This window comes from Lacerta agilis, chromosome 3, assembly GCF_009819535.1.
Source record: "Lacerta agilis isolate rLacAgi1 chromosome 3, rLacAgi1.pri, whole genome shotgun sequence".
Taxonomy (NCBI): domain Eukaryota; kingdom Metazoa; phylum Chordata; class Lepidosauria; order Squamata; family Lacertidae; genus Lacerta; species Lacerta agilis.
Window position 1 is genome coordinate 88,534,645 of NC_046314.1, and position 23,307 is coordinate 88,557,951.

General features: G+C 40.7%; 2 protein-coding genes across 5 annotated transcripts in view; both read left to right on the forward strand.

Annotated features, from left to right (window-relative positions):
• The first annotated feature begins 669 nt into the window (after window positions 1–669).
• TMEM63A (transmembrane protein 63A) overlaps window positions 670–23,307 on the forward strand; it is a 38,137-nt gene continuing 15,499 nt past the window's right edge. Inside the window, exons 1-9 of one of the 4 annotated variants that reach the window (XM_033144667.1) lie at window positions 670–695; window positions 11,026–11,211; window positions 12,009–12,088; window positions 14,083–14,137; window positions 16,146–16,183; window positions 17,935–18,077; window positions 19,795–19,846; window positions 21,305–21,413; window positions 22,099–22,169. In XM_033144667.1, the coding sequence (XP_033000558.1) occupies window positions 11,035–11,211; window positions 12,009–12,088; window positions 14,083–14,137; window positions 16,146–16,183; window positions 17,935–18,077; window positions 19,795–19,846; window positions 21,305–21,413; window positions 22,099–22,169 (725 nt within the window). In that variant the 5' untranslated portion in view covers window positions 670–695; window positions 11,026–11,034. Of the gene's footprint in view, window positions 696–7,986; window positions 8,081–8,142; window positions 8,200–8,883; window positions 9,152–11,025; window positions 11,212–12,008; window positions 12,089–14,082; window positions 14,138–16,145; window positions 16,184–17,934; window positions 18,078–19,794; window positions 19,847–21,304; window positions 21,414–22,098; window positions 22,170–23,307 lie in introns of those variants that run through there. The other 3 variants (XM_033144666.1, XM_033144669.1, XM_033144665.1) reach the window with 3 other exon arrangements.
• On the forward strand, window positions 4,572–4,965 carry LOC117044648 (60S ribosomal protein L34-like). Its single transcript, XM_033145457.1, is given in 2 exon segments — window positions 4,572–4,640; window positions 4,642–4,965. Coding segments are annotated over 2 exon segments (378 nt in total). The 5' UTR covers window positions 4,572–4,586.

A 23,307-nucleotide genomic window follows, 5' to 3' on the forward strand; every position in this document is an offset into this window, starting at 1 on the left:
ACGATCAGCAGTGGTTCTGCTCTTTTCATCAGATTTTTATTTTTATATTTTAAAACTGCTCTGCTCACTCTGGCAGCAACTTCTTTGATGGTCTTAGGTGTATGTAGGTTTGCTTCAACTGTGTAATTTTTATTGTAAGCCACTTTGGGTTTTTAAAAGGGAAAAGCAGCATATAAATATTTTTAAATAAAAACAAACATTTTCACAGAGAATCAAGGGAGGGCATTCTTTTCTACAACCCTCCTCTTGTGTAAATTTAAGAAGAATTTGCATTATTTGTCCTCAGGGATTATATTTCTCCAACATGGAAATCACGTGTTCAATACATAAAATGTGGCACATTTCAAGTCACTGTTACTGCAGACTGAGTTTTTACTCAGTCTGCAGTAACAGTGCATGTTATAGTACGAGTTAGTGGACATTACCTATACCCCATCTGACTGCACTCTGCAGCAGAAAATCGTGGGTCAGATGTTTCAAATTATTTGCACTTAATTATGGTTTAAATTATATTGGTGTGGCAGGGTTTTCTGCATAAAAGACCTTTCTATGGTACTTTTTAGAAAAGGGAACAAGGAGCACAACAGCTTAATTACTTTCCTTCAGCTAGCTATTATTCACTTCCTCTTTCCTCAGGAGTTGCATTTTGTTTTGCTGGTTAGAGACAAGACGAAAGTTCAGCATACCAAGACCGGGTAAGCGTTGCCTGTCTGACTTATGTATATAAACATAGTTTACCAGAGCAATCAAAAACATCCAGATTATTGCATGTATATTGTTGGACTGCTTTTTATTATTGCTATTTTATTATTGTTAAATTACATCTTGTTCCATCAGTGATATATGCTTCCAAAGGTTGCATTCCTTTAACAGGGATCTATGTTATATATATTCCATTTTAAACGGCATATAACATAGCTGAAGATCTATACAATTAGAAAATGACGTAGAATGGTGCATTGAGAGAGGCTTGCTATGGATTTCAGCAGGTGGTGGATTACACCTATAATTCATTGGCATGCAAGTAGGTTTTCTGAATGCGACTAATTTGACTAAGCTCTTGGTTTCCTCTTACATCTTGTGGCTTCAATTTGCACAGGTTAATTATGCATTGCATAAGAAAAGTTCTTCCTATAATTAGAATTCTGTTGACTTTTAATTTCTCCATGTGTCTCTTGTTCCAACAAAAGAAAAGTAAATGCTGCTCTATTCATTCCCACCCCCTTTAAAGGTCCTTCTGCAAATAACAGCAACTTCTACTAGGTGTTATTTGGATACATTAATAAAGACCTTCAAAGGCAGAGCCGTCACAAACCACATGCAAATAAAATACAAGGTGATTTGCATTTCTAAATTTCCTAGAAGGTGCTGGCTCAGTCACCTCAGCCAAAATACATATTAAAGACCAATCTAAATAAGTTGTGGAGAAAGTCTCCTGCTAAAGACCTGTGAGATGGTTAGTGCAAAGAGCTTTAATTCTCCAACTGTAAATTAGGAAAGAGGTGGCACTTTGCTAGATCTTGGCCAAAAAATTACAGAGACTGCTGTAACATTTCCAACAAATATATGGTATGAATAGTACATAAGCTGACCGTTACACATTATTAACAATAATATCATTTTAGATTCTGGAACAGTTGCTTGAGTTAAGTGACAGAACCTCAGAGGATTTAAAAAAAACATTTACTCAAAGTATGTAGTACTCTGGTGTTCACAGAAAGTATAACTTCTGTTTCTCTCATTTAGCATTTGGGTGGCAGGGCCTAAATATATACACAACAATCTTTCCTTTTGCACTGGCTCAGTTCCTACATGAACTCTAGAACTCAAGATCCAGCAATAGTATGAAACTTCTGTGTATGACATAATGAAAAAGTATTAAAGGCTTTAAAAATGCCCAGGGGTCACAATAAAGCTCTTTGAGAAATTAACATATATTACCTTCCCATTCATTAAAGCTGGGGCTCACTCAGTGGGAATTGCTTTACTCAGGATTGTCCTGTAAATGTTTGTTGTATTTATGACACAGTTAGGTTTACCTTTCATTATTCTTTTAAAAATAACTTTCCAATATATTAAAAAGTCATATTTAATATATAGAGTTAAATCAGCTGTGATAAAATTATAATAATTAAAAAGAAGGCAAAACTAAGTACAGGAGGCAGCTTGAGGAAGTCATGATTTCTAGGAACCATCTCTTCAAGCCATTCAGGGCCAAACTATGTGAGATTACAGAGCTCTCACATGTTCAAAGGGATTTAACCCCTTTTATCTCTTTACTGAGATCTTACAATATGGAGATTACACATGTTCAAAGGGACTTTACCCCTCAGTCTCATATATATTCTCTTTAACCTGGGGTGGGGAAGCTGTGCTTGACTACAACTCCCATAATATCTGAGCATTAGCCTTGTTGGCTGGGACTGATGGGACATGGAATCCAAAGACATCTGAAGGGCCACAGCCAGTTCCCCATCTGTCTTAAACAGACAATCTGAATTAAACACATTTTGAGCAATGACAATTTCCATTACCAAATCCCAATAAAACAAATGACCTTGCATCACATTGTAAATGCATCAAAGAAAGCCATGCAGAGCTATCCTGTCGTTGCTTATGCTTTCCCCGCCCTGCGTTAATTTACAAAATACTAGTCATATGCTTAGTTGCAAGACAGAAGATTGATGAGATGTGGCTGCTGTTTGAAAAGGGATGACTCAATATGCTACCCATGTGCTAGGAGAATGCACACTCTCTATATATGATAAAGGCGGTGGCAAGGCCTGGGAGCATCACAGAAAAAAGAAAGAACTTCTAAGAATGCAGGACTGCTTGGTGGAAGAAGTGGCAGCAGTAACCACCCTATAGAAATGAAGTACAAAGCAATTTCAGGGAGGGGAAGTAACCAACATGAACATGTAACAATCAAAGAAACTAAAATTGTGCAGAGTCGCGTAATAATGCGGGGTGGGGAAAGAGGGGATTCACGGGTGAGAATTTTTGTGCCAGCTCTTTCATTTTGTGCTTTCAGTTACCACAAATCTGGAATTATTTTATCATACTATCCTCAACTATAGCCAGAGCCATTAGGAACATGCCTGAATGAAGAGAATCCAATAGACATTTTCTGCAGAGAGTATATGGGATTATAGTGGAATTCTTTTGTGGTTTCGTTTGGTTCTGTTTTACTAAGGTAGGGGTGTGGGGACTTGTGGGCCCCCAGATGTTGCTGAATTACATCTACCATTAGATTTCCCAGTCAGCCATGCTAGAAAAAGCCGATGGGAGTTGGAAATTAAACCCCATCTGGTGGGCTACAGATTCCCCACTCTTGTGCTAAAGTCATTCCTTTGGGGGGATGGGAGCAGGCACCTTTCTATCTTATTAAAATAATGTAATCGTACAACATTTCACTTTCACATCCCTTTGCTGCCTCTAGCTACGCTGCATATGTCACACCAACAAGAGCTCCCTGCCTACCTCAAAGAGCAGCACTATCCTGTGTTCACCACACTGGGTATGTTCTGTGAGATTATCAGTGGGAACTCATGCTGCCTTCCTAAAGTGCAAAGGAGGTGTGAATTAAATTACTGTCACTGTAGAGCTGTTAACAGAGCATCTGTATTATTAAAATTAGAACTGTACAAATGGAAGCTCACAACAAAATGCTCCCATTCAAAGTTCTAAGCAGCTTGAAGAAGAAAAGAGCCTTGTAGTGTTGTGTGTGGATCAGGTGGCTGGGGTCAGATAGCAGCGAAGGTTTCAGAATAGAGAGAAAGGAAAACAGACCTTTTTTCCTGTCATGCATGCATGAAACCTTTTAATATTGCCATGTGATTAAAGAATTTGCATACAGGGTTGGCTTCCAGGCTGAGCTGTTGTTGTTGGCATCCGTCTGTCTCAGGAGACAATGAAGTGCGCCTTGGGAGTTGAGTGAAACCGTTCAAGAGTTACAGCACCTGCTGTGGTTGTAGAGACTGATAAGGGAGAAGCTGCTGGGGCAGATGAAGGCATCCAATTGTGCTGATGCAAGTGCACTATGGCTTTTCTTCTTTCTGCGCTCCTCCCAGCAGCAGTCACTCCTCCTCTGGTCATTGCTGTGGATGCATGATGTAACTGTCTCACGCACTGCAAGGGATTCCCACACAGTGGGATTAATGTTTCCAGTCACGTCTGCAGATGTCTTTATAATAGAGTTGGTCGGCCAACAGGCCTTGTGCCTGAAGCCAGCTCCCCATAGAGCATGTCCTGGGGGATCCTGCCATTTTCTATTCTGTGAATATGACCAAGCCAGTGCAGGCATCACTGAGACAGGAGTGCGAATATGCTGGGAATGTGGGCTTGATCATATTCACATATTTGTTTGAGACTCTGTCCTGCTATGCAGTGACCAAAATCTTCCTGATGTAGTGCCTGTGGAAGGCATTGAGATGTTGCTCCTGGCGAGTGTAAGTTGCCCATGGCTTACTACCATAAAGCAGTGTGCTCAACATGCAAGCCTGGTGGATTCAGTCTCTCTCTTTCGGGGAGCTTGGCTTAATCCGTTTCCATCCGCGGCAGGGAGGACTTGAACGGGCCTTGAGGACATGATAGTCCAGCGTCTAACATACCGATGTAGGTTGTCCTACAACACAGCCTCTTAACAAGACCAGGCTATCCCGGACACCAGGCAACAGGATTGTTTATTTGTACACCAAGAAAGTTGGCAAGGCACCGAAGTCTGCATGTGGTGTGTGCCCAGGAAGACTTCGTGGTGTTCGTGCTGTTCACCCTAAAGTTCTTATGAGGCTGTCAAAAACAAAGAAGCATGTTAGCAGAGCCTATGGTGGTTCCATGTGTGCTAAATGCGTTCATGACAGAATCAAAAAAGCATTCCTTATTGAGGAACAGAAGATTGTTGTCAAGGTGCTGAAGCAAAGAGTCAGAAATCAAAGTGATAATTTGTGTTGTCTGTCTAATAAATGAAGATTTAACTTAAAAAACAAACAAACATGCAAGCCTGGTAGACCTTTGTCTTGGCATTGGTAGATCTGGGCAAAAACATTTTGTACAGCATGTTTTGAATGTCAAGTTAATTCAAATTCTAAATAATAATAATAATAGCAAAATCCAATAGATAATTATACAGGTGCCTTCTGAGCTGGCTCAAACTGGTCTGGGCTACAGCCTAATGTTCATGTAACAGGAAAGACTGGATTGCATCTGCTCAGTATTAGATGAGTGCAAAAATCTGATTTGTATGGTACTTGAGTAATATTCTCACTTTATGTTATGAAGGTACATGTAAAGCATCAATGGTTTACATCTAAGAAGCATAATGTGTGACGAAAACTTCAAAAGGATCTGGAAGCAAAGTGTCAAGAAAATGAATTAGATCTATTAATTAGGGTTTCAACAGGAAAGCATTTAACAGCTAATCTGGCCACAGTTCAACATTCACCACTCAGAAAAAACACAAAATGCCTGTGTAGTGGAAATGTTGTGACCACAGGGAGCAGTTACATAAGTGGTAACTCCTCGTACCACCTGCTGCCCAAAATACTGAGGATATGTACACCCTACAGGGGTGCTGACCCACAGAGGAAAATCCTGCTGGGAAGGATAAATGGAAAGGTGAGGTTTATCTGAAATTTGTATGTACTTGTGTCCAGTAATCTAAACCACATATGAAGAAAGTAACACATATGAACTTGCATGTTTAGTTTCCTTGGGTGTTAAAGAGCTGTCCAGGGGACATTCATACTTGACCTGATGGCACAGGACATACAGCTCATTTCTCCAACCTCATTTTAATCACTAGCCGTATTAAAACATTTTGTGTTGTGTGGACATCCAGGAGAACACATGGTGTGCTAGTGGCAATGCCTAGCAGCATCTATGCTCCAGCATATAATTCCCTTTTAAAACAAAACAAAACAAAACAAAACAACAAAACAAAATAAAATAAAACAGGAGAATAACAAAAGGGCATAAAACAGGCAATTTTATGGAAGTTCTCCCATAAGAGAGAGCTCTGCTGGATCAGACCAAAGGCCCACCAGTGTTTCCCAGCAGCTATCACTTGTGCCTCATTGCCAAAACCCAGCAACCAAAAGAAAACAAACAAGTCATTTTCTTGTAAGCCATGTTAAACTAAAGGAGCGACCCAGTGTGCTTGGTTTTGGGACCAGTCATTAGGAGTTCTGGAGCAAGGTATCAATTTTTCTCAATATCTGCATCAGGGGAGGCTGTAAAAATCTCTGGACTGAACGCAATAATAATGGATTGGATGAAGGCCCGTAAAGTGTGACTGAATCTTAGGAAGATGGAGGCTCTTTGGGTGAGTGGTTCTATGCCCAGGAGATAGGCAAGTTCCTCATTCTGGACCATATAGTTCTCCTTATGAAGAAGCAGGTATGTAGTTTGGGGGCACTCTTGGATACATCTGTCACTAGAGGCCCAGGTGTCTACAGCTAGGAGTGCCTTTTATCAGCTTTGTCTGGTTCACCAACTACAGCTCTTCCTGCACAGGGATAGTCTGTAGTCCATGTGTTGATAATCTCAAGGCTAGATGACTAAAATGTGTATTATGTAGGGCTGCCCTTGAGCCTGTTCTGGAAGCTCCAGCTGGTGCAGAAGACTTCTGGGAGCACATGGCCGAAAAAAGTGACACCACTGTTAAAGCACCTACACTGGCTGTTCATTTACTACTGAGGCTGGTTCAAGGTCCTTGCATCAATTTACAAATCACCTATAAATTGTCTCCTTACAGCTCAATTCTGACTTTGAATCTAAATCAAAAGACTCTCCTTCCGTATCTATTGCAGTAAACTAAATTTGACCCTGATACTGTTGACTGAGCTCTATAAGACTATAGGGAAAGCCCTGCTGGATCAGGCTAAAGGGTCATCTAGTCTAGAATCCTGTTGCCACAGTGGCCAACCAAGTGCTTATTGAAGCCCACAAGAAGTAGCACTCTCCTCACTTGTGATTCCTAGGAACTGGTATCCATAGCATGGCTGTCAACTTTCCCCTTTTTTGTGGGAAATTCCCTTATTCCAGCGCCATTTCCCAATGCAAAAAAAAGGAAGGTTGACAGCTCTGATCCAGAGGCATCCTACTTCGCACAGTGGAAGTAGAACACAGCCATAATGATTAGTAGTCACTGACAGCCTCGTGTCTTCCTTTGTCTAATGAAAAAATAAGAAAAGCTGGTTTAAGTTGGTGGCCACCACTACATCCTGCGAAAGCTAACTCCATAGTTTAATTATGCATGGTGTGAATGAATACTTTTTTTTTTTTTTTTTTTAGTTTGTCTTGAATCTTCCAGCATTCAGGTTCCTTGAATGGTCCTGAGTTTTAGGATCATGGGAGAGGAAGGAAAACTTCCCCTTATACAATTATGCATGTTGTGGAGAAAATGGACATCTCTCTTCCCACCTTAATCAAAATACACCACAATCCTAACTTACTCAGAAGTAAGACATACTGAATTAAGTGGGGATTAAATGAAGTTAGGAGTGCTTTTGAGCATGTGTAGGTTGTTTCCCCCACACCACTAGGGAGAACCACCAAATGCAACCACCAAATCTGTGACCTTAAATAAGGCCACAGAGCTTCTCCTGTTGGAATACACAACCTGTGAAGGGGCCTCGAAATACAGTACTCGCATCTTCGAACAGCCTGGAAAGGGCAGGAGAGCTACACTTGAAAACGACGCTTGCGTGTGTGTTATCAGTCGCCAGCGAGAAGAACCTGCCTTGTTTCCTCCCGCCGGACCTACGAAGAATTTACAAACGCAACGACACAGCCTTGTTGTCACCTTACAGAAAGCGGGCGGAAGCCTCCCGTGGTGCCCAAGGGCGTGTCTGCCAGGGAAGGCCGTTCTCTTGAGGCCACAACAAAGCCCGTCGCAGGTGGAGGGAGACTCGCACTGAGGAGCGGTGGGCAGGGCAGGGCAGGGCCTGGGCCACATAACGGGGGCGCATGCGCGGCTCGGCCAAGTCATCTGTTGCATTCGCGACGCTTCGGGGGGCGGGGCGGGGTCACCTGCGCCCTCGTCATTCCCACTTAGCAGAGCTGGTGGCAGCGGCCGGCTCAGGTAACGGAGGACGGGGCCATTTCTGGCCAAGGGGTTGTGTGCGGCGGTAACCGGGTGGGCTTTCCTCCTCGAAAGCGGAATTAAAGCAGAGGCGCCACCCGTGGCCAGGAGGTGGGAAGGTGGGTCCTTTGCCCTTGCCCCTGCCCCGCAGGGAGAGCAGCAGCAGCAGCAGCAGCTCCTCTTCGGCTGCTTCCCAGCCACTTCCTGCTCTCTTAAAGTGTGTGAGAGTTGTGCCCAAGGTTTGTTTTTTTGTGTGTGTGTCCCCGGCACCCACCTAAGCCTCCCTTCCGGCTCCTCTTCCCGGCCCCTGCGACTTCAAGCAGGTCCCCTCCTCCTCTCTTCACCTGGCTTCCATTTTCTCTTTATTGTCAAGTGGAGGCGACTTCCCTGGTGAACTGTGCGTGTCTTGCATTATTGCTTGCATTCTTTCGCCACCTGTAGTTATAATCTCGAATGGGCCCGTTATTTTATAGCCACGTTTTGTTTTACAACTGTTTCTTCTTCTTTTTTTAATGGCTTCAGAGGCCCCGAGTCTATAACAGCTGTATGAGTTGGCAGAAATCCAGCCGCTTTCCTGGTGCTGGTGGGGGGTGAGAAGCTGCCCAGTTAAATTTCAGCAGGTTCTGTGGGTGCTAAAGCGCAGGCCTCCTGCTAGGGGAAGGGAAGGGTGGCAGCCCTAAACTTTTGGGGACGAGGGAGGGGCAATTTTAGACCCTTCATCCCTACTTATCGTAGGGTAGACGCCCACATTTTCTTAATACATCAGAAGTTAAGTTGGGCTTAATTTCTGAGCCTCTCCCAAGGACCTGCACTGGGCAGGCTATTGCTGGTTGACATTTGTTAATAAATAAAATACCTTATTCTTCTGTTGAGGAAAGTTTGGGCAGGCTTGATAATTGCTGAGATGATGTGTAATTATCAACCGCTAGTGATAAATCTGGGATGGCTCTCTTCTGCCCTCTGCAGCTTGTAGACTGCCCTGAAATTATTTTTGTTGCAGGCAAATCAGAATTTCAGAAACAGAAGGGCATTCATTGTCCTGTGTTACCTCTCTTGTGGAGCTGTGATTTGGTGGATAAAATAAGTGCTGCTTTCTGTTTCATTCCCTTGAAATTAAATTAACGTGTGGGATGACAGGACATGAACAAGTTTAATCTCTAAACCAGTGTTTTCCAAACTTGGGTCTCAAGCTGGTTTTGGACTACAACTCCCATCATCCCTAGCTGCCAGGACAAGTGGTCAGGGATGATAGGAACTGTAGCCCAAAAACAGCTGGAGACCCAAGTTTGGGAGACACTGATCTAAACAGATAATCCATCCACCAACTTGCCTGTTAACCATGAACTGCATCTGTTTTGGAATGAGGCCTAATGCCATAGAATTTTGTAAAGAACATATTGGATGTCTTCATTTGGATGGTTTCTTGTGTACACTGTAAAATCACAACTGTGAAAACTTAAAGTTCCTTCATAAGAATGTAAAATTTTACATCAGATTTTGCTTTTCCACTTGCTGTGAGCTCTTAAATAATTTTCTCTTTGCATTTATCTTTAGATGATTTGCCTGTACATGCACAACTTCATGATGGCTGGTTGTCACCTACAATTTAAAAGACTATTCAGTTGTTTATAGCGACTGGATGGGGCTGAACCAGTTTCCTTCATGCTTAAAGCGTGAAATTATGAATATGTCTAAAGCAGTTTAAAGTATTGGATAGCTTTGATACTTGGCTTTGCCCTGCAAAACCTCTAGAACAGGTTTTCCCTTTTGGGTCTGATTGACAGTTTTGAGAGTGTTCCATGGGCATCACCCCACCTGCTTGTCACAGTCGTCTAGGTCACTGCTTCACCCCAGCAATTGAAAGCATAAACACTGGGACGCTTTGCTTTCCCATGTGGTTTGGATCAAGGTTGGATCCGGTTGAATTAAAACTTACTCTCTTGAAATTACAAGATTTTTTTTACATGCAGTCCTCCAGAACTACTATAAAATTAATACTTTTGTTGATCGACTACATTCCACAGTAAAAATCACAAATCTGGTGCTTGCCAGTGCCAACCACAAAAGCATGCTTGAGGATCATTATTATTTTTACATAGGATGTGGACACTTTGTTGTCGTTCAGTCGTGTCCGACTCTTCGTGACCCCATGGACCAGAGCACGCCTATCTTTCACTGCCTCCCGCAGTTTGGCCAAACTCATGCCAGTCGCTTTGAGAACACTGTCCAGCCATCTCGTCCTCGGTCGCCCCCTTCTCCTTGTGCCCTCCATCTTCCCCAACATCAGGGTCTTTTCCAGGGAGTCTTCTCTTCTCATGAGGTGGCCAAAGTACTGGAGCCTCAACTTCAGGATCTGCCCTTCCAGTGAGCACTCAGGGCTGATTTATTTAAGGATGGATAAGTTTGATCTTTTTGCAGTCCATGGGACTCTCACGAGTCTCCTCCAGCACCGATGTGAACACAGAGGTGACCTATTATTTGGCGGTGGTGAATTTCAGTCTCTGTTTCTTTCCACCCCTCTGTGATGTATATGAATGAGAGAGAATGATAGAGAGGGGAATCCATTCTATGGGGGCATTTTTTGTGTCATAGCCGAGCTAGAAAATGACAGATCTGTGGTGTTTACAGTTCCATCCTGCTGCAGGCTTTCCCCAATTCAATCCTTTCATACTAATTCCTTCATGACTTGGGCCTTGATGGTTTAGAACCTAGAGGTAGGACTTTTGTGACAAAGTACATACTTGCAATAAAAACTTATGTTTTGATTGTTCCATTGAACTGTTGCAAAGCTATTTAAGTAATGGGTTGTTATTAATTAATAGTTATTAATAATAGTTGTTAGAAAAGAATGGCTGAAGCAAAATCTATATTAATGACTTTTGTTACTCTATCTATATAATGCTTTCCTTCCTGTTGTAACTTGCCCTATGATTTTGTTTTCTAAGTGAAACAACATGGTTCCATTCTTTGGAGATTTGTGGCTGGCTTACTCATGGAATGGGACTAAAACAGACATCCGTGCTAGCAATGGATCCTACTGCTACAGCAGAGCACGGGGAAGTACTGTGCTTCAAGGTGTAAGCTTTGGTGGAGTCCCTATTGTCCTTCTGCTCGATGTTACTTGCTTTTTGGTAAGTTAATTTTAGGAGTCTCAATTTTGGCAGATAACTGCCTCTTATACAATCCCCAAGTTCCCAAAGCAGGGTCTGAGGAACGGCATGGTGAGGTTCAAGAAGTATGGTCAGTGTGCCACGTCAATTGAGCATGCGTGTTAAGACAAGTCCCAGAATCCTCTGCAAAAAAGAGAAGCTCTGTGGCGGATATGTGGAAAGTGTTCCTTGTAAATAAGCTGGACTTATTGTCCAATCGAATAGGGCTTGTGTTCTTAAGGGTGAATCATCACGTAATTTACCCTGCTGAAATAGATGCATCCTTTGTCTTGCACAAATGTTTTCCTTCCCTTCAAACAGACTATGCTGCAAGGTCTGGCTTGTCCTGACTAAAGAAATATATATGGAAGGGGTGCAGAATAAGTGTGTGGTCATCTTTGGATAACAGGATTTGCAGCACTTTCCTTTTTTTTATTAGTCACTTTAAGATGGGAGCTTATGGTAGTTGCCAAACTGTATTTAAGAGTGCCATGTCAAAATTAACATGGGTTTGTCTGAATTCTTTATTGTGAAGCTTAAGACAGGTATTTTCCCCACCCTTCACAGCACATGTTTTATTCTTTTTGCTCTAAGAAGCACCCTGTCCAATACTAGCCATAAGCTACTTTGTGGTGTTACAACAATAAAAATTCAAAGTTTTTGTCAAGTATGAAAAATTTGGTCCTGGTGCTCTTATGACGCTGTCATATTTGCAGCCAACTTAACATGAAATAAAGAAACCTTATGCCTTTGAATGAATGTTACTTCTTTTCTTTTAGATTTTATTGTTGGTATTTTCTTTTATAAGAAAAAGATTCTGGGATTATGGTCGTATTGCCCTGGTTTCGGAAGCATTGAGGTAAATGTTTATTTATTTATATAATGCATTTGCTTATTGCATTTATTTTCTTCTCCAAGGAACTCAAGGTGATGTACATACTTCTCCTCACCTCCTCCACTTTATCTTCACAACAACCCTGTGAGGTAGGCTAGGCTGAGAGGCAGTGACTGGCCCAAGGTCACCCAGTGAACTTCATGAACAAGTGGGGATTTGAACCCCGACCTCTCAGGTCCTAGTCCCAACACTCTAACCACTTCAGCACACTGGCTCTCAAGATGTAGAAAACATGAGTGTCAAAATGTTACAATGGCCCCCACAGAACATTGGTAGATACAGAGGGCATAGTGCCATGCTGTTGGTGACCAAGGGTGGTATCCAACAAAAAAGTAGCTACGTTAGTGCAAGAACTTCTGGCTGAGAAATTTATCATTTCTCTCCTCTTGCCATTTGCCACTACCCCCCAGAGCAGACTTGTAGGGAGTGTGTGAGCAGAGAAACTTACTGCCCCATGTAACACTTTGATATAATAGGCATTGTCATAGACCACAAACACCAACAGTTCTATGCATTACAAAGAGAAGGAACTGTGACACTAAGTACATTATTAGGAATTGCTTCGGTAGTGGTTTTTTTTAATAATAAAAAAGAGCAGCATGTGTGTGTGGCAGAGGTGTGTGTGTGTGTGTGTGTGTGTGCGTGCATGCATGTCTCTGGTTCCCATGAAAATTACCTGGTCATGCATGCTATTGCTTAAAAAAGAAAAGCCCATTGTCAATGGTGAGTTTAGAGCATTACACCTAGTTTGGCCCTGGAGTACATATTTTTTTAATTTGTGAAACCACTGTTTCGTTCAAAACTTCTCTTGAGCAAAACAGCTGTATAAGACTAGATCTTTAGGAAGAATTGGCAAGTGCAGGGCATGTTTGTTTCTTGCAGTGGCTGAAACAATGCTTATTTCCAGTTGCTGCATGCTGAGGTCCAGGTTTGCAGAAAATAAATCAGCATTTTAATTTTAATATTAAGGTTTTGCAAAGACCGTTCCTGCTCAAAACCTCAGTAGCAAAACTAAAGGGGAACAAACAGCTACAATGTGTAAACATGAATTGGGAGTGAAGGAAGAGAGAAATGTGAAGACCTAAGGACACGGAAGAAGGAAATAATCATATTACCTGAAACTTACCAGAATGTTGTCAGTTTCATATTTGAAGGGTGAGGGGAGAAGTCTTTTTGTAACTTCCCCCAAGGTGGGGTTGCACCATGGGTTATTTAGAAAGCTATACCCTCTGCTGAAATAGGGGAACATGCCAGCAAGAGAAAGAAGAACAGCAAGCAGACTTCCTTGACCAGCTTTCTGGTGACAGATCCAATGGGATATTCATGTTGCCCATTGTAGAATCTCACAACATTTGCTGCTGTGCACTTCCATGGTTGCTGTTTTTAAGGGTGCACACGTTGGTAAAGAAATACCTGCATGAATGCCCAGTTGGAAAAAATGGAAATGGGGGGTAGGTATGTAATTCCTGAGCAGTGGGGACATGCACACACCACATGAATACTTCCCATGGACCTCTCACTAGTTTGGATGGGATGCATTGGTTTAGTAGTTAAGAGGCAGAAAATGCATTTGGGAACACCCTTGCACCAATGGGCTTGTGGAAATACTGGATCTGAGCTATGTATTGTGTCACAGTGTCTAAAAATGAAGAGACAGTCCTCTTAGTCATGGAATGAGATCTAGAAAAATATTGCTTTGAGGTCTTTTTTCAGGAGCAAAGCATTATATTGATATGAGAGTGAATAATTTCTACAGAACAGATTCTTTCAGAACTCCCCTCCTAATTGTCTAAAATGTTCATGTTTTCACTATAGTCTGCTTTCCTCCTGTTTGTTTTCCCTTTTGAGTACTTCTGCTAGCTGCTTTATTTGAGCTTCTTTTAAATATGCTTTTGAGTTTTAGCAACTGTTGTTAAGTCTAGTATTCTAATTTTGAAGCCTTCCTTTGTGTATTCTAGTGATACCACTGTATCTGGTGAATTAACCAATCCTGATGATTTGGACCCCGATGAAGTTAGTAGTATTTTGGATTAAGCTTCTCCCATATTCTTGTATGTAAAATGTGTCATGAATACCTACGGTATTCTGTAGGAGAATGGTGTGGTGACTGAAACAATAATTGTTTATCAGTAGTGTGAAAGATTCTTTGTTTCAATGGCTTCTATCTTCCAGTGCTTCATCAGCTGATTATAGTTATGTTTTTCTTTAAACCTTAAGATTAAAACGAGGTAGAAAACACTACTGTGAAGAAACGTACAATGTGCAGTAGTACAGCACTTCTTACTTACTATGAATTCTGCTTAATATGAAACAAATTGACTAGTAACTATAATCTGCAACAGTTTATGATTGTACATCTCAAAAGTGTCACCAAAGCACCAGTAATTATGGCAATAGAATTCTTCCAGTGACCTGTTGGATGCTGTATTTTATATTGCGAGAACTCTGTCCAGTAAATTTCAATGGTGGGAATAAATCCTACTCACAAGTCAAAAATCAAACAAAAGTATGTATTCTGAAAAGAATTACAAACTTAAACAAAGAATGCAAACTTTAACAAACAATACAGCTTCAAACTCACAATAATATTTGTGGCACAATAATTCGTTACAGTATAAGAATACAAAAGTTTTTAAGTAACAACAAATTCATATTAGTGAATATGACTAATATGAATTTGTTGTTACTTAAAAACTTTTGTATTCTTATACTGTAACAAATTATTGTGCCACACATATTATTGTGAGTTTGAAGTTATATTGTTTGTTAAAGTTTGCATTCTTTGTTTAAGTTTGTAATTCTTTTCAGAATACATACTTTTGTTTGATTTTTGACTTGTGAGTAGGATTTATTCCCACCATTGAAATTTACTGGACAGAGTTCTTGGTGCACATTTTTCTTGGTATATTTAATAACAAGAACTCCAATTTATTTAACGATAGTATTTTATATTGCTGCAACCCACCCTGAACCCTAATAAATTTAATAACAATAACAATATTTGCTGTTCATGGCAGGAGTTGCTTTCAAATGGCTTTAGTTCATGTTCTCTCCTTGTAATCATTTAGTTGTACTGTAAAGAGTCCAAACTCGTTCTTAGGAAGCGTGAAATGATGCGTGATGATTTCTTCAGTTAGTGAAACAGCAGATAGCGCTGTAGACTATGAATAGTTCGCTTGTTTTGATGAAGCTGATGTAGTCACTGAAGCAGCCCTTATCTCTCCCTTGCTTTTTTCTACTTTCATGGAAGGTCATTGCTTCAGGAAACTCAAGGTCCATGGGGCTCCTGATTTAAGAAGTTTCTAAGGGGGATGAGTGCAAAAAGTGTGGTGGTAGGCATGCTGAATCCAGGAGCACCCAATTGCAGCACAACTGAGTGATGAGCCCCATCACTCTTGGGAGTTCATGTTCCCATGAGGTCACAAAGCTTGCTCACCATAATTTCCTCATTCATGTTTGGATCCCATTTCACTCAGCTTGCCTGAGGAGTTCTAGACTTGAAATGAACTATATTTCCTCTCTTGTCATCTTGCTTTTTAAAAAAGAAACTTTTCTAAAGGTTCATGTTTTCTTATTTCCCCAACCCACCCCCACCCCCCAAAAAGCCTTCCAATTACTTTGGGTATTCTATGAAACATTGTGTCCTGATATTATTAGGAGGCTTAGGACCAACCCAAAGTGTCCCCCCCCCCCGTAAAATAAATTACAAATATAAATTTATTATTTGATTATTCTGTCTCTTACCCAAGCAGGAAAATGGGAGAGCTTTTGGGTGCAGGAGCTGTTTCTGCTCATGCAAAGGGGATAGCTTGTAATTACTCCCAGTTTCCTGTTCCAATTTGCAGCCTCTTGCACAGCATCACATGCCATTTTGGATAGCCCCACAACCCCAGGAGCAGCTTTTCAGGGAACATGTGCAGCTAGAACTTGGAAGAAGATGCAGGAAAGCCTTGTTTGCTCTGCTAATATTTCTGTGGATCCCACTCGGGTGTTCAAAAAAGAGTATTTCTGCTTCTTCTAGGGTTTTTGTTCTTGGATGATATCTGCCTTTCGAATGAGGTGAGTACGCAAAGTAGCAGAGATCTGAGTGCTATTTATGCTATACGTTGCTTAATAACAATTTCTTAGCAATTTTGAAAACAGAGGGCTGTACATTTTTAATGTTCTATGCTTTTATCATTGCAGCAATTGGATTTTGGTTAGCCACCTTGAGAATTATTAATTATAAGGCGGAATAGAAAGCTTTTATATTAAACACAAGAAGGGACAGAACTATGGTTAAAATGGTTAGAAAAACAGTTAGTAAGCCTACAGCTTTGAAGTAAGATTTGAATTGTGTTATGTAAAAGCATTTATAAATTGTTTAATGTTTTTTTAAAAAAATCTCGTAATTTGTACCCCACTATGTGTGGTTTCTTTCTTTTTTTTAAAAAAAGGCTAATCCATTATTATATGAAGCAAACCTACACACTTCTTTGATCTTTTACCATCTTAACAGCTGGATAGACTGGCTGTGATGACACCAGTCCCCAAATAAAAATTCACTAGGGAAGGATCATTAGATCTTGCTGTTGACTCATTATATGAGCTTGCCAAGAAAACCATGATTCTAAATTTGAGTTTTTAAGATGTTCTCAAAAGTAGGAAGTACAAGCTTCCTTAGGGACTCCACTTTTGGTTTCCCACCTCTGCAATTTATCTCATTTCGGGAAACTTTTTTCCAGTTATAATGAATAGTAGTGTACTTCTGCTTCTCACTAAAATGGTTTTCAGGATCACAGATCTTACCTAGAGCTCTGTGCTTTGCAGTAAATACTGTCATGCTTGAGGGTTAGATTTAATGTCACACAACTGCCAACCTTATGATGACAATTAAGAACATACCCTGCTATAATAGTTAGTTGATTTCTGATTTTAAATTTTTATATAGTTTTTATGTATGTTGTAAAATAAAAAATTCCTTTCAGTAGCACCTTAGAGACCAACTAAGTTTGTTCTTGGTATGAGCTTTCGTGTGCATGCACACTTCTTCAGATACCAAGTGTGCATGCACACGAAAGCTCATACTAAGAACAAACTTAGTTGGTCTCTAGGGTGCTACTGGAAGGAATTTTTTATTTTATTTTGTTTTGACTATGGCAGACCAACACGGCTACCTACCTGTAACTAAACCTCTTTGTTTTTTAAAAAATAAATATACAAATGAAATTATGTATGTATCTCCTCTGAAATAAGAGGAAATAATTTTCAGGTTGGTATATTGAAATTGTGTAATGCTGTCTAGCTCAGTAGTTTTTGATGTCAGTATTGCTGGGTTCTACAGTAAGGAAAGCTGTGCTGCCCCATTTCAAAAATATTCATTTTATTTATTTTGTGTTTACTGTGTATTTTTGCATCTGCAGGATATTGTCTTTAGTGTGATAATTCTGTTCAAAGGTTTAGCTGCGTTTCAAATTGGCATTTGTGCAAATAATGCCTCCCTAATCCAGTTTTTAAAAAGTTTTTCATTTCATATAGAATTGAATCGGGAGAAAGCGCTCACGTTCTATAAATTGGAGTAGAGCGTGGGCTAAATGCCAGTTGTTCTTTCCATGTGGGTGTGCTTTTGTTTGAACCTGTTCAGCATCTTTTTACTGCCTAGCCTCTGTTGCTTCTGTATCCATGTGACCTTTTATGATACCACCATATTGTACAACACAGAGTATTTTCAGTCTGCAACTGCAATGCAATCCTTAGTCAGCCTCCTTCTTAAGCATTCGCCCACCTTTGTAAAACTTGGCAACTGACCTGTTCTGTTATTTGTGGTGCAGCGATGAAGAGATTCGTGTAAAATGTGGGGATGATGCCATTACCTATCTCGCCTTTCAGCGCCACCTCATCTGCCTGCTTATTGTAGTCAGCATGCTGTCTTTGTGCGTCATACTTCCTGTCAATTTATCAGGCGACTTACTTGGTGAGAACCTTTTATGACAACTTGTTCTGTGTCACTCTTAGTGCCTTGATGACCAGGGCTTGCTTATTCTTAAGGGGCTTGGTTGGAAAATCTCTCTGTAGTGGGTCCAGTGATTAAAGTACTCTTCTGTAGATGGGATATATTATAGTTGTTTCATTTTCTCCAGAAAACCTTTGGGCATCTGTTAAAATCTCTATTGTGGCTTTGACAGTAAATTACTGCTTCTATATTGGAGTAGCACATCTGTGTTGATGATAGCCTATTACTACTCCATGCAGGATGCAGGAGAGTATAAGCATATGCATTGGTATTCAGTAACCAGACTAAGTCCCCCCCCCCCAAGTATATTAGATTCTCACAATGTGTCCAGATTAGCTGGTGTAGGTAGTTTTCCTTCTGAACACATCCTAGGCTGTTTTAGCCATTCTGTTCACTGTTGTGGCCACTGAAAATATAAGAATTCCATGTCTCAGCATACCAAAGATAACGGCTATGAACAAAGCTAAACAGTCTTTTATCCCAGGATGACACAAAAAGCGAGTCAACAACTCCTAATAATCCTGAGGCCTCTTTCCATCACTTTTTAAACTAGCCTGTGTTGACATGACCAAGGGGGTTTGAAAAGTTAAAGGGTGATTAAGTTGGCAAAAAGGCTGAATAAGAAGAGGATTGTGTAATACATTCAATGGAAGTGAAAGTGGTACGCTCAAAATCTGTCTCTTTTTACATGCGATGCTTAAGGCGCTGGAGCTTATAGGTAAGAAATCAATAAAACTAAGAAGGCATGTTTTTAAAATATATATATATAATAATAATCAATATCTAGCCAGAGTTTGTGCTTTCTCTGTCTTTTAAAGGAACCCAGAAGCTCATTTTTAGCATTTATTCTTACTGAGATAATAACATAGGAATCAGAATGTTTATACCAAATGGTTAAAAATAATATCCGAGTGGTGGGCCTATGCTATTCCACAGTGGCAAAGAAATTAAAAACCCCTACCTACTCCTCAAACAGCAGAAGGGAGTGGTGGTGTCTTGCTCCTTCTGCCTCTTTCCTTTATATTTCCTGGTGGGGAGAAGAAGAATCCTTTATTCCTTCCTATGTGATTTTTAGGCTCCAAAAGGTGCTACATAACTGTTGCGAACCTAATGGGCCTGGAATAGGTTCCTCTGTGGAATCTGGCAGAGGGACCCAACTGGTGTAAGCATGCTTGTTTGGAGTTTGTCTGGGGTGGGAAGGTATTAGCAGTGGGAGAATGGCCATGTGTCCAGCCCTTCCAAGGGAAGGGTGAGCACAGAGATGGAGGATACATAATGATGCCAATTAATTTTAAGGTGGAGGAGAGTGAGTAACAGGTTATCTATTTATTTCCTCAGTAACTCAATGAGTCCTTTAACTTGGCCTGACTTGTTGTAGTGCCTGTGTGCTGATATTGCATGCCAGATTCCCAGTGACTTGATCTTTGAGCACATGTAATAGCTACTGCAGTGCTTTAGGATTTGAGGATTTGCCCCATTCCTCCATTATTTTGCACAGCTGGATGGTAAAAAAATCTCTAGTATTACTAACTGCTTTGAGATTTATAAATGAAAGCAGTATATAAGGGTAGAACTTATGATAAATCAGTGGGAATATTATAGTGATGCAAGAGCATTTTGTTCTTTTTAAATGAATTAATTCAAAGTGTGTATACTGCGCTGCTGTCTTGTTTTTCAGATAAAGACCCTTACAGCTTTGGCAGAACTACTATTGCAAACCTAAGAGCAGGGTATGTAACTATTGAGGTGTTAACATCATATATGTATATTGTGTATGTACTGTAGTATTCACCCGAGTCTCACGTTCCTTGATTTTACCACTTGGGGACTTCTCCCATGCCATATACATAAAAAGCAAGTATTGTATGTAAAGCATGCATGGCAGAACAAGATATACGGAAAGTGTACTGCATTTTATTTATTCCTGGTTTGATTTGGAATAGACTTGGGTAAGACTTCCATCCTGAAACATGCTTGCACAAAGCTTACATGGGCTTTGGGTTGTAGCTAGTCTTTTTTGAGCATTCTTTCTTAATTGTTTGTGGGGCAGTTATGTGACAATGAATATCAATCCCACATCCATCCTGATTACCTTGCAGCATGTTTATATGTATTCCTGTTAGTCATTCATTTATTTAACCCACCCTTTTCAGTGAATTCCCTCATCACTGTCCAAACCGCAAAAAGTAAGATTTCCTAGGGTGACAGAGTTCTTTAAATTCACTTGAACTGTAGCACAGTTTCTGTTATGTGCTAGAACACCGCACAAAATGTTCCAAGTGTTGAGAAACTTGGGAAATGTAATTCCTGGGCCTCTCAAGTCTTTATTTTGGACATGAACAGCCCTGGCAACCACTTCTCTCGGGGTTTGTGCACCTGGGTCACTGCTAGTGCTGTAATGGCACTGCAGGACAAAATGCTGGTATCACCACCAAGTCAGTTTGTGTGGGAAAGGAGACTTGAAATATTTCTGTTCTGAGGGCTCCCCCATTCCTAAATACGCAGGCATTGCTAATTATAGTAGGATGTGGGGGAACGGAATATGGAAGTCTGACTTGTCTCTAAGTGTTGGTCCTCAAATACTCTGAATTAGGGAAAAAAATCACTTTCCCTTTCACCTAGCAGAGTAATTTCTACCATGTAGATATAATGCATAAGCATTAGTGTGCTCCACTGGGCTTTGAAAGTACATACAAGTTAATAATTCTATTGTAAAAAAATAAAAATAAATAAATGCTGCTTTATAAATGGTCCTGTGCTCTGGTCATCTAGTAGTACAGTGCTCTTGAAACACTGATCCATTTGAAAATGCTGTTGAGGAGGCTGAGAGACCATAGTGCCCTTAGACTCCTAGAATGTGTTTCAAGTTCCTTTGTCACTAACTTGCCAGTAGACAGTTTGGCTGAAACTGAAACATTAAGTAAATATGTGTTGAACATGGTTCAGACCTACTGTCTGGGTAGCACTATGCTAAAACAACTACAGTTAACGTAGGCCGTTGAATATACATTTTTAAAAAGACGTGTCCTATATGGTTTAAGGGGAGGTTGTAACAGGTAACACAGTCAGTCTTATGCTTGCTTTCCTGCCTTGCTGACCACTAAACAGTCATAAATTGAATAGTAGCTTAGGCAAATGTTATACTCCAGTCATTTCACTTCTAATATATCGAAACTTGTGTTCCACAGCAACAATCTTTTCTGGCTACACACTATTTTTGCTGTTGTGTACATGATTTTGACTGTTGTCTTTATGAGACATCACACTCAAGCCATCAAATATGAAGAAGAAAGCGTAGTAAGTTTCTATATTCTTAAAAATGTGTATTGCTACTTCTAGTGTAAAAAGGTAAAGATACCCCTGACCATTAGGTCCAGTCGCAGATTACTCTGGGGTTGCGCGCTCATCTTGCTTTACAGGCCAAGGGAGCCAGCGTTTTTCCATAGACAGCTTCTGGGTCATGTGGCCAGCATGACTATGCCGCTTCTGGCGAAACCAGAGCAGCACATGGAAACGCTGTTTACCTTCCCACCAGTGCGGTACCTATTTATCTACTTGCATTTTGACGTGCTTTTGAACTGCTAGGTTGGCAGGAGCTGGGACCGAGCAATGGGAGCTCACCCCGTCGCGGGGATTCAAACCGCCAACCTTCTAATTGGCAAGCCCTAAATCACAGAGCCACCCAGAGAAACTACCCCTTGACAAATCATGTATGCACATTTCTGATTTGCTGGGTTGTGGGACAAGTCTGCAAAACAGAACACAAAAAACCCAAGAAATTTGGTGGAGCTTGAATTCTGTTCTGTTACAGTTGGGGGCGGAAAGTTTTTTTTTTTGTGAACGGGGGCAGGTCAGTGTAATCATTGTTTTTTCTCTTCTTCAAATACACACAGTCCAACTTGAAATATATAATAATGTCTCTCTTTTCTGGCTTCTTCCCTAGTTCAGAATCTCTGAGAAACTAATAATTTCTGTTCTGTAGGTAAAACGCACATTGTTCATAACTGGGCTTCCCAAAAATGCCAAAGCAACAACCATAGAAAATCACTTTAAGTAAGTAAAAAGAAGAAGAAGAGGGGGGGGGGGCTGAATTTCTATTTATTTTTCTTTAAACAAAGGGTCCTTGTAGTTTTAAGCTCCCTTAACAAAATATATAACTAAGTTATTGTTTAATTTTACCTATAGACTATTATTAAAAATTTAATTGCAAAGCCTGTCTAAATGTAGTCCTTGAATTTAGTGTCTACCCTAGCTGTGTTGTGTGTAGTGGCAGCCAAGGGTGGATAAGCTACTAGACTTCCTACTTAAGGAGAGACTTTGTCCATATTAGCTAGCACCTGGGGTTAGTCCTATCTACACACCCACTACAGGAAAAACTGTAAAAAATAAAAAGGGGGGGAGGCTAGCTGGAATGGTACAGAAGAGCAAGGGGCACTGTATCTAGACAAATTTGTAAACTTGTGACAGCAATTTAATTTTAAATTGGCATAAGAGGAGGTCGATAGGGCAGTCAGAGGAGAGCTTTCCAGCACTTGGCTAACTGCTTTGTATGGAATGTCACTGCAATCTGTGGAGCCAATGGAGTATAATTTTTTGTTGTCCGGCACCATGCTCTGACCTGTGCGGTGGCAACTTTCCTGATTATCGTATGCCTGGAGCAATATGATTTGGGCATGATAAACTGGCTCCTATGAAGCATTTCCTATTAAATTTCTTTGTTCTCGAGATTTAACTTTGTGAATTAATATTTGGGTTTTAGTGGTGGGGTGAAATCTCTGTTCAGCTTCAAGTAGATTTAAGTAAAACAACTTTTTTTTGGGGGGGAGTACTTCACACACCCAGAAAAAACATTAGATTCTATTCTGAGGTTTAGCTCTATTTCACCCTCAGTGACATAACCAGGAGCCCGACTACAAATTCCCGTGTTGTTATTTTCCTCCCCCCCCCCACCCTTGTGCTCCCTTCCCACATCATCAGAATGTAGGTAGCCTTAATTATTCCTCCTGCACTGACACAGCGGGAGCCTGGAACCTTGGGAAGTATAGTTTTCAAGGCTCCCTACCAGGAAGGTTGGTAGGCCATTTCTGGCACCTGCAGTAGCTCTTGCAACACTGTACCTTCTGGGGTGTGATAGGAATGTCCATTGCTAGTCCTCCTTCTGGCACCTGCCACCAAATCAGTTTTTTAAGAG